The sequence below is a fragment of the Ranitomeya variabilis genome, chromosome 6, assembly GCF_051348905.1.
Source record: "Ranitomeya variabilis isolate aRanVar5 chromosome 6, aRanVar5.hap1, whole genome shotgun sequence".
Taxonomy (NCBI): domain Eukaryota; kingdom Metazoa; phylum Chordata; class Amphibia; order Anura; family Dendrobatidae; genus Ranitomeya; species Ranitomeya variabilis.
In genome coordinates, this window is record NC_135237.1 from 288233346 (window position 1) to 288251253 (window position 17908).

Here is a 17908-nt window from a genome sequence, read left to right on the forward strand (position 1 = left end):
ATCTATCTCCAGAGAAGAACTCTGGAATAGGAATTCTAGGTTCAGACATGGGAGTGTGAACAACAAAATCCTGTATGTTTTGAACTTTTGCCGCGAGATTACTCAGGCTGGAAGCCAAACTCTGGACATCCATGTTAAACAGCTAAGATCAGAGCCATTCAAGGGTTAAGAGGAGGTAAGAAGCAGCTAGACAGCAATGAAGGGCTAGGCAGCAAAACTCTGAAGGGAAAAAAAAAAAAAAAAAATTTCCCTTAAACACTTCTTTTTCTCCTGCTTCAGCCCAAACAATTAACACTTTGTGGCCGGCTATACTGTCATGAATCCCCAATGGCTAGGGATAGCACAGGACAAGCAAGGTACAAATATATAACGGACGAGCTCTAGGGTGATGGAACCTGGGCTGACCGCTGCCCTACGCCTGACAAACGCAACTAGAGATAGCCAGGGAGCGTGCCTACATTGGTTCTAGATGCCACGCACCAGCCTAAGAGCTAACTAGTACTGCAGAGAAAATAAAGACCTCACTTGCCTGCAGAGGGATGAACCCCAAAAGGTATAGTTGCCCCCCACATGTATTGACGGTGAAATGAGAGGAAGGCACACACATAGAGATGATATATATAGGTTTAGCAAATTGAGGCCCGCTGTAAACTAGAAAGCAGAACGATACAAAAGGGGTCTGAGCGGTCAGCAAAAAACCCTAATCAAAAAAACCATCCTGAGATTACAAGAACCCATGTGCCAACTCATGGCACATGGGGAGAACCTCAGTCCACTAGAGCTACCAGCTAGCATAGAGACATAATAAGCAAGCTGGACAAAAAACCAAACAACTGAAAATCAGCACTTAGCTTATCCTGAAAGATCTGGGAGCAGGTAGGCAGGAACCAAACAGAGCACATCTGAATACATTGATAGCCGGCAAGGGAATGACAGAAAGGCCAGGTAAAATAGGAAACACCCAGCCTCTGATGGACAGGTGGAAACCAAAGGCCGCAACCCACCAAAGTCACCCAGTACCAGCAGTAACCACCAGAGGGAGCCCACAAACCGAATCCACAACACTAAGCATCGTGTGGTGGTCTTGACTGATCACAAAAACCTGATTTACCTCGAATCTGCCAAGCGCCTGAATCCTAGACAGGCTCGTTGGTCGCTGTTTTTCTCCCGTTTCAACTTTGTGGTCTCATACCTGCCTGGTTCGAAGAACGTGAAGGCTGATGCACTTTCTAGGAGTTTTGTGCCTGACTCTCCGGGAGTTTCTGAGCCGGCTGGTATTCTCAGAGAGGGAGTGATTTTGTCTGCCATTTCCCCAGATTTGCGACGAGTGCTGCAGAAATTTCAGGCGGATAGACCTGACCGTTGTCCACCAGAGAGACTGTTTGTCCCGAATAGATGGACCAGCAGAGTTATTTCCGAGGTTCATTCTTCGGTGTTGGCGGGTCATCCTGGGATTTTTGGTACCAGAGATTTGGTGGCTAGGTCCTTCTGGTGGCCTTCCTTGTCGCGGGATGTGCGTTCCTTTGTGCAGTCTTGTGGGATTTGTGCTCAGGCTAAGCCTTGCTGTTCTCGTGCCAGCGGTTTGCTTTTGCCTTTGCCTGTCCCGAAAAGGCCTTGGACGCACATTTCCATGGATTTTATTTCGGATCTTCCAGTATCTCAGAAAATGTCTGTCATCTGGGTTGTGTGTGATCGTTTTTCCAAGATAGTCCATTTGGTGCCCTTGCCTAAGTTGCCCTCCTCCTCCGATTTGGTTCCTCTATTTTTTCAGAATGTGGTTCGCTTGCACGGCATTCCTGAAAATATTGTGTCTGATAGAGGATCCCAGTTTGTGTCCAGGTTTTGGCGGACTTTTTGTGCTAAGATGGGCATTGATTTATCTTTTTCGTCTGCCTTCCATCCTCAGCCAAACTGAGCAAACTAATCATACGTTGGAAACTTATTTGAGATGTTTTGTTTCTGCTGATCAGGATGATTGGGTGACTTTTTTGCCATTGGCTGAGTTTGCCCTTAATAATCGGGCTAGTTCTGCTACTTTGGTTTCGCCTTTTTTCTGCAATTCTGGTTTCCATCCTCGTTTTTCCTCGGGTCAGGTTGAGTCTTCTGACTGTCCTGGGGTGGATTCTGTGGTGGATAGGTTGCAGCAGATTTGGAACCATGTGGTGGACAATTTGAGGTTGTCACAGGAGAAGGCTCAGCGCTTTGCCAACTGCCGCCGCGGTGTGGGTCCCCGACTTCGTGTTGGGGATTTGGTGTGGCTGTCTTCTCGGTATGTTCCTATGAAGGTCTCCTCTCCTAAATTCAAGCCTCGCTTCATCGGTCCTTATAAGATCTTGGAAATCCTTAACCCGGTGTCTTTTCGTTTGGATCTCCCAGCATCGTTTGCCATTCATAATGTGTTCCATAGGTCTTTGTTGCGGAGGTATGTGGTACCTGTGGTTCCTTCTGTTGAGCCTCCTGTTCCGGTGCTGGTCGAGGGTGAATTGGAGTACGTGGTGGAGAAGATTTTGGATTCTCGTATCTCTAGACGGAGGCTTCAGTATTTGTTGAAGTGGAAGGGCTATGGTCAGGAGGATAATTCCTGGGTTGTCGCCTCTGATGTTCATGCGGCCGATTTGGTTCGTGCCTTCCACGCGGCTCATCCTGATCGCCCTGGGGGTCTTGATGAGGGTTCGGTGACCCCTCCTCAAGGGGGGGGTACTGTTGTGAACTCTATTTTTAGGCTCCCTCTAGTGGTCACAAGCGGTACTGTGTAGTGTTGTCTTTCTGCAGGTTGCTGCATCAGCTGGTTCGTTATCCTTGGTTGGTTTCCTATTTAACTCACCTGGATACTCAGTTCCTTGCCTGCTATCAATGTATTCAGTGCTCTTCAGATTCCTTGTGATTACCTTGCTCCCAGCCTCTCCAAGACAAGCTAAGTTTTTGTCCGTTCATTTTTTGATTATCAGCATTCATCATGTTTCTTGTCCAGCTTGCTAAGATGTGATCTCCTCGCTTGCTGGTTGCTCTAGGGGACTGAGTTTCTCCCCCCACACCGTTAGTTGGTGCGGGGGTTCTTGAAATCTCAGTGTGGATATTTTGTTAGGGTTTTTTACTGACCGCACAGACCCCTTACTATTTTCTGCTATCTAGTATTAGTGGGCCTCATTTGCTGAATCTGTTTTCACCCCTGTGTATGTGCCTTCCTCTTACCTCACCGTTATTATTTGTTGGGGGCTTCTATATCTTTGGGGATTATTTCTCTGACAACCCGCGGCCTCTGTTCACACAGGATGCATTATGGTGAGCCCGCTACATGGCGTCATTAATAGGCTTTGAGCCATATACTTGGTTAGTGCAATTGTTGGAGACCTTGAACAGGTAAGCATCTCTGCCTGTATACTGGTGTTTTTTTTGTTGTTTAGAATAGTGGAGGTTTTTCCTCTTATGGTGTTTTTTTAGATTAGGACTGCCAATATGTAAGGACCCTTGACGCGGGTTGGCAGCTTAAATATTGTGGCCATAATATCGACCAATACCTTGCATACATTGTTATGTTTTTGGTGCACTGTATATTTTTCAGGGGGGCGGCTGGGCCCTAGATGGCTCTGTACACTGTGGCCTCTGTTCACACAGGATGCATTATGGTGAGCCCGCTACATGGTGTCATTAATAGGCTTTGAGCCATATACTTTGCATTCTTGTGTGAACACGCCACATACAGACTATTTGTTTGTACAGGTGCACCAAGCGTCCAATTCCTGATTGTAGGGTGGCTGCATTATCGGTATTATTGCACCTGTGTATTTGCCATCTTTACTTGGGTCCGCTGTACCTTGGTTAGTGCAATTGTTGGAGGCCTTGAACAGGTAAGCATCTCTGCCTGTATACTGGTGTTTTTTTAGATTTGCAGTGGTATGATACTTCTTCCATTTCAATATGATCGCTTGCACAGTGCTCCTTGGAATGTTTAAAGTTTTGGAAATCATTTTGTATCCAAATCAGGCTTTAAACTTCTCCACAACAGTATCACGGACCTGCCTGCCTTGGTCTTCATGATGCTCTGTGTGCTTCAAACAGAACCCTGAGACTATCACAGAGCAGGTGCATTTATACGGAGACTTGATTACACACAGGTGGATTATATTTATCATCATTAGGCATTTAGGACCACATTGGATCATTCAGAGATCCACAATGAACTTCTAGAGGGAGTTTGCTGCACTGAAAGTAAAGGGCTGAATAATATTGCACACCCCACTTTTCAGTTTTTGAATTTCCACAAAAAGTTTAAATAACCAATAAATTTAGTTCAACTTTACAATTGTGTTCCACTTGTTGCTGATTCTTCACCCAAAATTTACATTTGGTATCTTTGTGTTTGAAGCATGATATGTGGGAAAAGGTTGAAAAGTTCCAGGGAGCCGAATACTTTCGCAAGGCACTGTATAACGTTAAAATTTTACCTAATGTATCAAGAAAAATTCTACTGCCACCGATATTGTAAGGTGGTATTTAACCATCTAATGCCAGTTACTTGTTTTAAGACGCCATTGCCATGTTTTCTGACATCCCTTGATCTAGTGCTCCGCAAGAGGCCCTACTGAACTATCGCACCATGCAAAAGGAGAAAAAGGCGAATATAACGCCCCAGCTATTGGTATGGGACCGCTACTCCAATGTCTACGGCCAGCTCACATATGTAAAAGCATATGTTAATTATTTTTTATGCATGGAGAACCCCTTTAAATCTGCTTAACATTAATAACCTAGCAGGAGATTGGTAAAGCTAAATGCACTCAAATATTTATGATGCGTTGTTCTGCGCCCTGTCCAACAAGGAGGCATAGGTTTGCTGGAAGGGGACGTGGAAGTGGTGTGGTCGAACATGTGACACTGAACACCAAAAATGTTCTGTCCTATGCTTTGTCAGGGAACCAACACATAAAAAGTATAGTTGTTCTCTGAACCTGTCCATTCATAGACAGTAGGAAGGGAAATGTGCTTTCCTTGTCTCTACAACATCCTGTCCTACACGTTCATTTGTAGTTCTGTGAAGAAGATTTATGTTACAACTAAATATCTAATATTTCCATTACTTTCATGTACAGACAAAACAATTACGGTATCTTGCAATTACTGTATTTGCCAAATGTTATATTGTATAACAGACACTTAGAACTTGTCTGCTGATAACTTGTTGATCGGTGGGTGTCCAGCTACTAAGACCTGCATTCCCGATAAAGTGGTAGTGCACATATTCGACCACTGCCCCATTCACTCTCTGTGGGGCTTATGTGTTCTGTGCTGTTATCAGCAGCTCCTTAGAGAATGAATGAAGCTGCCATCGAGTATGCACATTGTCGCTTTACCCTAACGGATCTAAAAGTGATAAAAAAAAATTCCTCCTTCTACCGATTTTAGTAGCTTTCAGCAGACAGTAGGACCCCACTAATCAATATGTTGTAACTAGTGATGAGCGAGTATACTCGTTGCTCGGGTTTTCCCGACCAAGCACGGGTGTCCTCCGAGTATTTTGACATGCTCAGAGATTTAGTTTTTGTCGATGCAGCTGCATGATGTGCGACTGCTAGACAGCCTGAATACATGTGGGGGTTGCCTGCATTAGGGAATTCCCACATGTATTCAGGCTGTCTAGCAGCCGTAAATCACGCAGCTGTGTCTACAAAAACTAAATATCCGAGCAGTCACAAATACTCGGAGACCACCCGAGTGTCCTCAGGAAAACCCGAGCAAGGAGAATACTCGCTCATCACTAATTGTGTCCTACTACATTTTTTGCACCAGAGAACCCCTGTAAGTAAGCCTGGTGATACATGTGTGATTTTGCTTGGCCAGAAGAAGGAATTTAGAGAATTGTCATCCAACAGTCAGCCATTTTTGGGTAAAGAACATTTATTTTCAACAATAACCAATCCCTAAAACTTTGATTTTATTGTTTTGGGTTGTTGGTCATGAACTTTCTTTGAGACTGTACAGAAATATTTGTTGGTACAACCGATGATTTAATTGAGGGCCTCAACAGAGTACGAAAATAAATGGGAGCAAAATGGGAGATGCATGAAATAGAACATATGCATTCAAATTTACTAACTGATGTCAAAAATTAATATGTCAAAATATACCCACTTCCAAGTTTTATGTAGATATTGATATCGGTCCTATATGAAAATAAGCTTCAAGAGTCAACTTTGGAACTTAAGGGAGACAAGACTAGTCTGCTGCCACCCCTATTGATTGACAGGCCTCTCATGTGTGTGCATAGGAAGAGTATCCCTTTAAATTATGCCAATTATTTAAATAATTTCTATTCTTTAGTTAAAACTAAAGTTTCGCTCTTTGGAGATTTATGCTGACTTAACTCCTAGTTTAACAGAAACTAATTTTGAGACACTTACAGTACAGTAGTTGTTTGGCACTTGTCAGCCATTGCCTGAGAAGCGCTCCAGCTGTGTGCACGATCATTAAGTGTTTATACGCATTTCACAGTTGCTGACAAGCAGTTGGCAGCCACGGACCAATCCACATTTGTACTATTCCCAATACTGAAAGTAAAGTTGGAAGTCTTTGTTTTTCATGGAATCATATGTCAAATATGTGATTGCTGTCTGATAATTTTTGGAATACCCATGTACCCCTGTCCATCAGGTAGGTAACAATTGTTACATCAATTTGGGTCACAATCGAAATTATGCTTTGAATAAATCCCTAAGAGAGCCAGCTACTGCTAGATAAGTCATTCTTATGAATCATGCAATAAGAGGTGTAGAACTCGCCTTTTTACACCATTGATATATTTTTTTTTAATTTCTGCTGAAAATACTTAAAGGGAATCTTACATGTCCCTATATGCTTATGCTATTAACCGGCAGATATGGGTTTATTCCTCCATTCCAACCTCGGACATAGAGGCATGTCTTCAGTCACCACTCAGCATACAGTGAGCAGCGTCTGTAACCCCTTGGATGGTCACTCCCTTTTCCACCCCCAGGATGGTCCTAGTTTCCCTGCCTTTTGGGTCTGGTAGTTAAAGCTCAAAAGTATATGATGGATCATAACTTCTCAACAGAAGGTCATAGGGAGACAGTTTTGACGCCATCGGATCCGGCTGGGCTCCAGTTATGCTTGGAGACCAAACACGGCTTTGCTACCTGGCTTCTACTAGCCATTCTACGTATCTCCCCACTTCAGGGTGCTAGAAGGGGTTGAGACTCCTTATGGAATTACAGCTTCCGTACGTCTGGGGGGGATTTTTGAAGCAGTAAAGCAGCTATAGCTCCCAACAGGGGTTTATCCTGCCAGAAAGGCCTTTGTACCACCTAAGCTGCGCTGGGAGTGTAAGCTTTTCCATTTGGAGTTTTTGAAGCTGGACCACCTGCTCAGCCATGAGTTCTGTTTCAGCTTCACACTTTGAAGAAGGTCTTTAATCACAGACCGGATATGATACAGTCGATTATCATGAAATTATATCCCCGATATTCTTCACAGGTGGCTCTAAAGTTTTAGTCCTCTTCCTTTCTGAAGAGGCAATTTACATATTTAATTTCCAAGAAGAGCATCCATGGTGTATATAAGTCTCCTCACTCTGTCATGCCAGGACTGGCTTGTCACTCTCCACAAGCAGAAACATTACCCCTTAGATCCTAGTCTTAAGCCACTTGTGCAGCCAGATCAGACTTCATACCTTGCACTGACGAGGGCAATATCCCGAAACAGTGTGTCTTCAAATTGACATTCTGGTTTGGCTTTTATCCTAAGTCACCAATCAGGGGAATTTGTTCAGAAGGATCTTGTTTCTACATTTTTTTTTACCTTGTTATGCATATCTAGTAAAAAATGTGATACTTTCCCTAGTATGAAGAACGCTCTATATATTGTACTGACCTTCTAGAGATTGAAGTAAAAAGAGGACAATGATTGGACTTCTTGCTGTGATATTTTAGGAAATCCCATCCAAAAATAAGTGCACACCACCACTGATTTCCAAAAAAAGTGCTGCATTTTATAAAGAGCCCCAAACACCTTTGACACAAGATAGTCCATAATCACAGGCAGTAATACTTTTCTGTCTACTGAGATTATGGAACTCTCTGCCCCAGCATGTTGTAATAGTTGATTCACTAAAAAAGTTCAAGGAGAGCTTGAATGTCGTTCTTGCAAAATATAATATTACAGGTTATAAGAACTAGATTTTTGATATGGCACGTCTACCCAGGGAACTAGTTTAATTGTTATAGGTGGAATTTTGAAGAATTTTCCCCTAATATGGGTCATTGACACCTGACTCATGGGTTTTTTGCCTTCCTCTGGATCAACATGTTGAACACAATGGACTTGTCTTGTTTCAACCTTAAATATATGAAATTATCATGCTACCTCTTCAATCATGCTCCAGTGGTGTTATCTGTTATGATGGGGTCACGTATTGGCTGCAGGATTAGTTGTCTAATGAACAAGACATTAAAGCACCATTCCATCCTTTTTGTCTTTTTTTACGGCGCTGGAGTGGTGCTACTAATGTAAGGTCCATGCCCCTAGTCCTATACTTACCAGCCGCATTATTCATCTTTATTGGCGCCGATCCAGTGAGTCTCCAACAGTGTGTGACCTGTTGGATCACTTCTGCCTTACTCACCAAACACTGAAGTCACACCCCAATGTAAGTCTATGAGAGATAGAATGAGGCTCTCATAGACTTACACTGAAGGCTTGTGACTGATACCCGAGATTTATGGTCAGTCACAAGACAGTGGCGCAGGACCTTAGCGTTGCTGGAAAGAGCTGAAGAAAGGAGGTGGAGCATATCAATAGGTCCCTTAGTTAGTAGCACCACTCCAGCTCTAAAACAGAAAAAAAAACGCCAGAGTGGTGCTTTAAGTCACCATAAGTGATAGTATCATGTTACAGTAAGTGACCTTAGCGGTCTGGTTTTTGGCCCGGTCAGGGAAAGTTAGGAGAGGTAATTCATTCTTTACTTGTACAAATATCACACTTTCTTATTATGTATATAAGGAAGTGTGTAGTCCTGAGGTGGATCTACACTTTGTTTATTTCTAATGTATGACTTGAAGAATAACTCCTTAATCCTCTAAGCACTGAAATAATGGCCCTTGGCAAATACATGTAGGAAATTTAATCTTATCTGCTACAGATGAAAATCCTTCACAATAAGAATTAAATTGCAGCATCCTCCTGGTGCTGTGATTCATCATTGTCAGCAGGGTACTGCGAATGCTGTCTCACACTGATATTATTTTTAGCATTTTCTTATGTTGGTGGAATATATTTATTTGTCATTCCTATAAGTAGATCTTCTATTGTAGCTACCAGAATAGACTCAGAATTCTGACATAAGACACATCACGTCAATTAGGGTTAGCATCGCCAAAATAGTCAGGACACAGCGTCGTGAAGCCTATCCGGCAAATACTTCAAAATCCCCACCATCTAAGCTATGTCAGAAATGTGTTTCAATCCCTGACTGGAGTAACTTTTCTGGCGTTGGCGCATGGCACTTGTAACATGCACCGAATTTGTTAAGATGCATGAATCTCTTAGTAAATTGGGCGCATCTTACTCTAGCCTTCTTTTCATTAAACCCTGTGTACAAAGCTAGAGTCTTAATAAATCGGGCCTGAATTCTGAAATTGCACTTTATATTACTAGAGTTTAGTCATTGTGATTACACAGGTCTACAAAAAAAAATTTTTCAAGAAGAGCTGTTTTGGTTATTCCACGTAATCTTTATGTTTTTAAGTGCGCTGAATCCGAAAAGGACCTCTGTTTTGTGATAGGACATCACGTTTTCTGACAATTTAAGTAACTATGTTAAATAAGACAATACCTCAAAATAAATTAAAATAGACTCATAAAATAAATTTTTTATTACAAATGTTTCATGAAAATCATTTTTTAACTGCAATGAGCTCACTTGCACACAATAAAATCAATTCTTCTTCCCTGTGAGGCTTCTCTTGGTACATTTACGCTTGTGAGTAGCATCTGGAATGTCTCTCTGAAGCATCCAACAGTAGTCTGCCATCATTGTAATGCTCCATCTTCCCTGGTATCTTCTTTCCATCTCTTTAATGTCCTGGTGGAATCTTTCACCTTGCTCTTCACTCACAGCTCCCAAATTTTCAGGAAAGTTGTCAAGGTGGGAATGGAGGAAATGCACTTTCAAACTCATCAGGCAACCTAAAGCTTGAAATGCTTTCAGCATTCGTCCGACGATTTTTTTTGTAGTCAGGGTCTTGTATATCTTCAATGCATTGATGTGAATTAATTAATAGTAATTTTGACTTTCAAAAAAAAAAAAAAAAAAAAAAATTTAGAAAAATATACTAAATTTGAAGAGAATTTTGCATTTTGTGGCAAATCCTGACTTCCAGGATTTTTTTCAATATTTTTTTCAATATTTTTTTCATTTTCAGCACACCAAAATACATGGAAATTAGATGAAAATAATCAAACAGCTTTTTAGTCGCAGACCTGTGTTATCTGTGTGTGGATAGTTTAGTTTTTTATATTTTATTTCCACAATTGGATGTGTTTAAATAAAATGTTCCTGTGCTGAGATAATCTTATAAATGTGCCCCTGCTATGTACTGTGTAATGGCTGTGTCCGTTGCAGAGCTGCTCCAGTTAATGGTCATCACATACCACAGCTCCTTGTAAGAGGGGGAAACATACGGTAAGTCACTTATGATAAGTGAATATACAGAGTACAGGGGCTCACAACCTGCTGCTTTCTGAGGTAACATATTTCACTTCCTGAGGTAATACATTTCCTTGTTTTATCACATGGGAAGTGTTTCTGCCTCATCACCAGTCCTGTGAGCTCATCATAAATCAAGTCATAGACATATAAGCTCAGCTCCTATGTTGCTGACTTGATTTATGATAAGCTCAGAGAGATGGAGAAACTGCAGAAACTCACGTCTGTGTTATCTCAGCTAGGGCAATGTGGTGCCTCAGAAAGCAGCAGGTGAGAGGCCTTGCTGTCTCGCTTGTATATTCACTTATCATAAGTGACTTATGCTTCTCACCCTATGCCCTGGCCAAGAGCTGTGTTATGTTCCAACCATGAACTGGAAGAGCTCTGCTGATCAGACACAGCCATTACACAGTACAGCAGCAGGCGCATTTGTAAGGAACATTTTTTTTTAACGCATCCACTTGTGGAAATTATTATTATTATTCCAAGATCTATTTATTGAAATGTACTTTGTTTGTGGGACAACCCCTTAAAGCTTTCCTATACACTTTAGATAATTGTCGGCCTAACGATGATTCGGCCAGTCATTTGTACGGCACCTATCTCGCCAGTGTCTCCCATACACAGGACCACTCTGCCAGACTCCCTCTTACCTTGTCTTTTAGAGACCAAATGACTGGCGGTCCGAAATCGGATATGTCAGATCCTCAAATGTCATCTATCGGTACAGTAATGGACCTCCATACATGTTAAACTGTCGGCTGAGCCTGTTGATATTGGAGGGTTCAATGACCTTAGTCTAATGCGTGCAGGGGCCTAAGTCAACTTGGAATACATATTGTCATCTTTCAAACAAAAAACATGAAAACAAGGTTTAAGCAGAGATTTATGTCCAGACCATATAGTAGGTTGGTGTCAATTCAGGCCCAGGATCAAAAGACGACAAGGGGTTTTCCACTTGGAGAATTTTGTTGACCTATCCTTAGGATAAAGGGATTACCAATATTAGATTAGTTTATAGGCTGTTACTATGTCCTGCAGACGTAAAATATAGGTGCATATCTACAGTACCTTACAACAAGGACTAACCGATGTAGGGAACTGTAGTGTCCCGCTCAATACAATGTCTATATCCAGACGCTCCTGGAGGTGACAACAGCTGATTGATAGGGGTACAGTTGAACACCACCCTCTGATCTCATATTAATAACCTAAGATATCCAAACAATAGGGCATCAATGTAAAAATAGCGAACATCCCTTTCAAAAAGACATTTGAGAGAAATCTAATGATGGTCGTCCCTACAGCTACTTTCTGCTGAGAACACTAACGGAGAGATTGATTGGTTGAGGTAGCGGACTGACAGTTAACTGTACTTTTCAGCTTAATCCCAGGTGCAATATAAAGTCCCCTTAAATCTGCTTCTGGGAGCTGAATATTTTAGGAAGCTCATCAAACCCAAAAGCTAATTTATCAGTGTCGTATAGCGTTCCTTGTTTAAAGTGTCTATGTCGCATTACTATTGTAAAGGGATTGTCTCCAAAAGACATTCTGTGTCTGTATGAATTGTTAGGCTGTGACAAATTAAAGGACCTGTAATGGTCAGTAAAATACACCATAGAATCCCTTTTATGCTCAGATATCAGTAAAAAGAAGACACATGTCATTTTATGAGAAAAAGGTCTGTAAAAACAGACTAAACCTCTAGAACTGAAAGTCATTGTTTCGTTACTAGTATGTCTCCTGAGTGAAATTCATCCATACTAAGGAGACGTTTCTCGCAATGTCTGAGCTGGCTCTTGGCCCTGGATGGCTCGGTTCCAGATCAGGAGCCCAGTATGTGTACGTTCTTTATGCTTTGAGTTCGAGAATACAAGAGGGCTGTTCAAGGGCAGATTGTCATTTTGAGGGCCTTTGCTGTAATATTTTAATAACGGAGGGCAATTCCTGATATTTTATCTGAAGCTTACAAAGATAGTGATACACAATGCCTTCTCTGTACTGAGGACATTTATGACTTTCTATTACATGCTACGTAAAGACAGAGCTTCTCAGCCCAGTGTGAAACTAGATATTCTGCTTAGGTTGCTGGGTAATGCTGAAGCCTGCCGTACCATCCCTTCCATTGTATCTGAATCACATAGAGGACTTTGTCCAATAGTTTTAAAACGTTGCTAGAAAAGTTTTTGATTCTTCTGTGAAGTAGTTTGATTTTATTCAGCTGTTTATAGTTTTAGCTCTTTCTACAAAAGTGGTTGAGAGCCCATAAACAAAATTTTCAACCCCACATGCGTCTTCCATGAGCTGCAAATTTGGCTATATATATGAATTTACCTGGCTTCATTGGGCCACAGCCAGGGAGGGTCAACGTTCATGCACAAGATTTTCAAGAGCCTGCTGTGATGCCACTCTTACAGATCATTGTATTCACATCCATGAAAACACGATTATTCTTGGGGAACACAACAGCCCCACAACTAGTCCCCCACTATTTTGCATATCCATGGCCAAATTGATAAAAAAAATGATTTTAAGGAAATTTAATGAGGATGAATCACTGAAAAGAGGCTTCTTTGAATCAATATATAGAGTGTATTAAAGACATGGGGCAGGTTGGAGGAGACATGGGCAAGCTGTCAGGTTCCCTTATAACCCCCTAATGACCGAGCCAATTTTGACCTTAATAACCAAGCCAAATTTTGCAGTTCTGGCCACTGTCACTTTATGTGATAATAACTTTGGAACACTTCAACATATCCCACTGATTCTGTTTCTTTCATGACATGTTGTACTTCTTGATAGTTGTTCTAAAATTTATTCAATATGACTTGCGTTTATTTGTGAAAAAATTGGAATTTTGGAAAAAAAAATTGAAAATTTAGCAATTTTCAAACTTGTAACTCTTATGCCCTTAAGGCCGGAGTCACACTACAGCGAGATACGACCGAGTCCCGCAGGTTAAAACTAAGCTCTGGCACCGGCACTCCGGAGCGGAGCGTGCAGCTCCATGTATTGCTGTGCGGCCGCACGCTCCGCTCTGGAGTGCCGGTGCCAGAGCTTAGTTTTAACCTGCGAGACTCAGCCTTATCTCGCCGTGTGTGATCCCGGCCTAAATCAGAGAGTGATGTCACACAAAATAGTTAATACATAACATTTCCCACATGTCTACTTTACATCAGCACAATGTTTGAAACATATTTTTTTTGTTAGGAAGTTCTAAGGGTTAAAAGTTTAACAGCGATTTCTCATTTTGCTAACAAAATTTCCAAAACCATTTATTCTAGGGACCACCTCACATTTCAAGTGACTTTGAGGGGCCTATGTGACAGAAAATACCCCAAAATGACACCATTCTAAAAACTGCACCCCTCAAGGTACTCAAAACCACATTCAAGAGGTTTATGAGTTCTTCAGCAAAAAAGGAAGGAAAATGAACATTTCATTATTTTCACAAAAATGTACTTTAGATCTAAACTTTTTTTTTTATTTTGAAAAGGGTAACGGTTGAAAATGGAACCCACATTTTTTTGTGCAATTTCTCCATTCTGAGCACGTCAGGGCTTAGAAGGAAAGGAGCGCTATTTGACTTTTTTGTAATGTAAAATTTTTTGGAATAATTAGCGGATGCCATGTTGCGTTTGGAGAGCCCCTCATGTGCCTAAACAGTGGAAAACCCCCACAAGTGACACCATTTGGAAACCACACCCCTAAAGGATTTTATCCAGGTGTATAGTGAGCATTTTGAACCCACAGGTACGACACAGAATTTGATAACATTAAGTCATCATATTGAATATGGTCATTAGTGTTGAGCACAAGGGCTCGCTACTCCAGTTTGCATCGGGTGCTTGGGTGTGCACCGAATATCGCGGGTGCTCGATTAACATGCTGGAGTCCCCGCCCCACATGTTTAGCAGCTGTTAGGCTGCTTTCACACATCAGTTTTTGGCTGTCAGGCACAATCCGGCAAATTTTGAAAAAAACGGATCCGGCAAAAGTTGACACTGCATCTGTTTTTTTTTCATAGGCTTGTATTATTACTGGATTCCTACGGATGGCCTCACGTTTCATCCATTTTTTGTCGGATCCGTCGAAAATTAGTTTTCCGGTGGCCGGAGAAAATGGACATAGGAATGTATTTTCTGTCCATCGAAAAAACATACAGTGACGGATCCAGAAAAAAACGGATGAAAAGTGAGGTCAAATGATGGAATCCGGCGACGGATTCTGTTTTTTTAAACAATTCATGCATTTTCGAAACAACCATGCATTTTCCATTCTGGTCTCTCTCGCGCTCTCTCTCTCTCCTCCCCCCAGAATCAAAAATAGCTGGCAGATCCACATACTCTGATCAAGCGAAAAAACTGATCCATTGCATCAGTTTTTCACAATTTCCAACGGATCCGTTTTTTTTCCAAAATTCAACGGATTATTAAAAAACTGGTGTATGAAAGCAGCCTTAGACACCCAAAAAAGCCATGTGGGCATCTACAATACTCCGTTCATATCCGAGCACCTGATGCAAACTCCAGTAGCGAGCACTTGCGCTCCACACTAGCCGTCATATCGTCCTTTTTTCATTTTACTTTTGAAAGAAAAACAATTCTAACCCCAGCCCTAACACATCCTTAACCCCACCCCTAACATAAAGCCTATCCCCAACCCTAACTCGAACTATAAAGAATGGAAAAATATAAAAATATTTTATACTTTTTTTATCTGAACTAAGGGGGTGACTAAGGGGGATTTAATTTACTATTTTTTTTCATTTGATCACTGTGATAGACCCTATCTCAGTGATCAAAAGGAACCAATAGGAAAAATGTCATATTGTTGCCGGGTGACGGCCGGCAGTTCTTGGCGGCCGCACTGCGCATGCACCCACCTTTTTTTTGCTAGGAAGAGGACGCCGGCCAGGGGACGGATCAGGAGGGGCCCGGGGATGGCAGAGGTACCGGGAGGTGTCGAGGGGTGGCATTTCTCTCTTGTCTGACATGTGTATTATGACATTAAAAGAGATAAATCATTGAAACAGCGGGCACACTTTTTTATTATTATTTTTTTATTTTTTTGATCGCCGTAAGTCAGTGAAAATCCGGCCCTGATCATGTTCTCCAGGATCTCCTCTCCCCCCGTAGTTGAGACCATGGAGATTTTTCGACTCTGGGGGGCACTAAAGTCTTTTAAAACAGCGATGAGGGAATAAGTACCCTTAGTGGCTGCCATTTTAATGCGTATTGGCGGTCGCTAAGGGGTTAGTTATGTTTCTATTTTTGCAGATGACGCCAACCTATGTAGTATAATGCAGTCTATGGAATATGTTCATAAGCTGACTTGGACAACATGAGTGTTTGGCCATCCGCTTGGCTTATGAGGTTTAATGTAGATAAATGTAAAATTTTGCATCTGGATTATGAATAATATGCGGGCACCATATGCTCTAGGGGTAAAAGGATCTGGGTATACTTGTCGATCACAGACTAAATAGCAGCATACAGTGTCAATCAGCAACTTCTAATGCCAGCAGGATATTATCAAGTATTAAAATAAGCATGCACTTGTGGGACAAGGTATAATACTACCACTTTAATAAACATTAATGTGAACTCATCTGGAATATGCAGTTCAATTCTGGGTACCAGTTCATAGAATAGATGCCCTAGAGCTAGAAAAGTACAAAGAAGAGCCCTAAAACTGATAAAAGGGCATGATGGGACTTGGTTATGAGTAAAGTTTAAATAATTGCATACATTTACTCTTGAAAAGAGATAACTTGTCCATAAATGGCTCATCCAAAAAATATGATCAAATGGAGTTTATTGTACAACCTCTTAAAAAGGGAGTCTGTCTGTCTGGAGAAAAAATGGTTCAATCGCCATTGTAAACAAGGATTCCTTACCATAAGCAGCGAATGGTCACAAAGGGTTGATTTTAAGAAATTGTTAGAAGAAAATAAGAAAAACTTACTTAAACATGTAAAATTCATGCTCTGAATGCTGATCTAGTCGATCAACAGTTGGGATCAGGAGGGAAAAACTTCAATTTTGGGGGCAAACTGGTTGAACCTCTACTGCATTCCCTTTACCCTTTCCCATTGCTTGGTTGAATTTGATGGATATGATTTTTTTTCAGCTAAGTAACTCTTTGGTTGTGAGATGAAAATCAGTAGTGTATTTCAGTTTTTGAAGGTCATTGTATTTTTCTCCGTAACTTATCTCTGATGTTTAATTTCGTTGCATTTTTCCTTCCTGAAAACAATAATTGCTTTTGGTACAGTCTCAAGGTTGTTTAGTCTAGAATCTAGACTCTAGATGAAGCTTGCAAAAGAATATTGTTAATACTGCTGCATCTCTTACAAATATGTTTTACTCTCTAATATTTTGGAAATACTATTGAAAATTACTAAGATTTGTTCTTCTAAGGAAAGCAGTGGATCCTCAGTAATTGGTTTCTAATATTCATCTTCCATGCATATTCATATGTGTAAAACTTACTGTGTACACAATAAACTGGAACTGACTCTGGTTTTGACTGATGAAAATAATGTTGTTTTTTGTAAGAAAATTCATGATATGTTGCATAAAATTAAAAAATATCCAAAAATTTGACAGCGTTATAAGTACCGTAACTGTTTTGAAGAATTTCTTTTATAATCTCTTAGATGAGGAGCTCTTTATAAAATAATTTTTTCTCAAATCCCATTTTCTGGGTTTCTTCTGTTCTCCCCATACAGCAGACATCATCCACACAAAAATACTGGTTTGTTGTAGAAGTTGCTATACTTAAAAACTTAAGTGTTAAGGCTCACCTGTTTATATGGATTCTTAACTATAGGTCAGATTGAGCAGCATGTACTGGGGAAGATGGTTCAGCAGAGCGGTCATTGACATTCAGCATATGGATCAGCGAGGACCAGGATTGAAGGATATGCAGAGGGCCAGACAGACAAGTGGATCAGAAAACACCAGATGCAGCAGAGCCAGGTGTGTGGATACACACAAAGAAACAGATGATGTATAGACAGGGAGTTGCAGCAAGCAAATGTTTAATAGCACAGAGACGTGTACAATCTAGGGTTAATAGTAATCAGTTGCTGCAGGCAGATAATAGGAGAGATGTATGAATTCAGGGACTTACAACATACAGACAGTTAATAGCTGATTCATGCAAATTGGAACTTGCAGCAGGCAA

The 17908-nt window shown here is 41.1% G+C and overlaps 1 protein-coding gene across 2 annotated transcripts in view; it reads left to right on the forward strand.

The window, feature by feature from the left end:
• The window catches only part of ANKH (ANKH inorganic pyrophosphate transport regulator), a 180069-nt gene that overhangs the window by 60794 nt on the left and 101367 nt on the right, over positions 1-17908 (forward strand). Inside the window, exon 1 of one of the 2 annotated variants that reach the window (XM_077269710.1) lies at positions 17576-17700. The exons of the other annotated variant lie outside the window; for it this stretch is intronic. Coding sequence (XP_077125825.1) covers positions 17686-17700 — 15 coding nt within the window. The 5' untranslated portion in view covers positions 17576-17685. Of the gene's footprint in view, positions 1-17575; positions 17701-17908 lie in introns of those variants that run through there. 2 annotated transcript variants of the gene reach the window in all.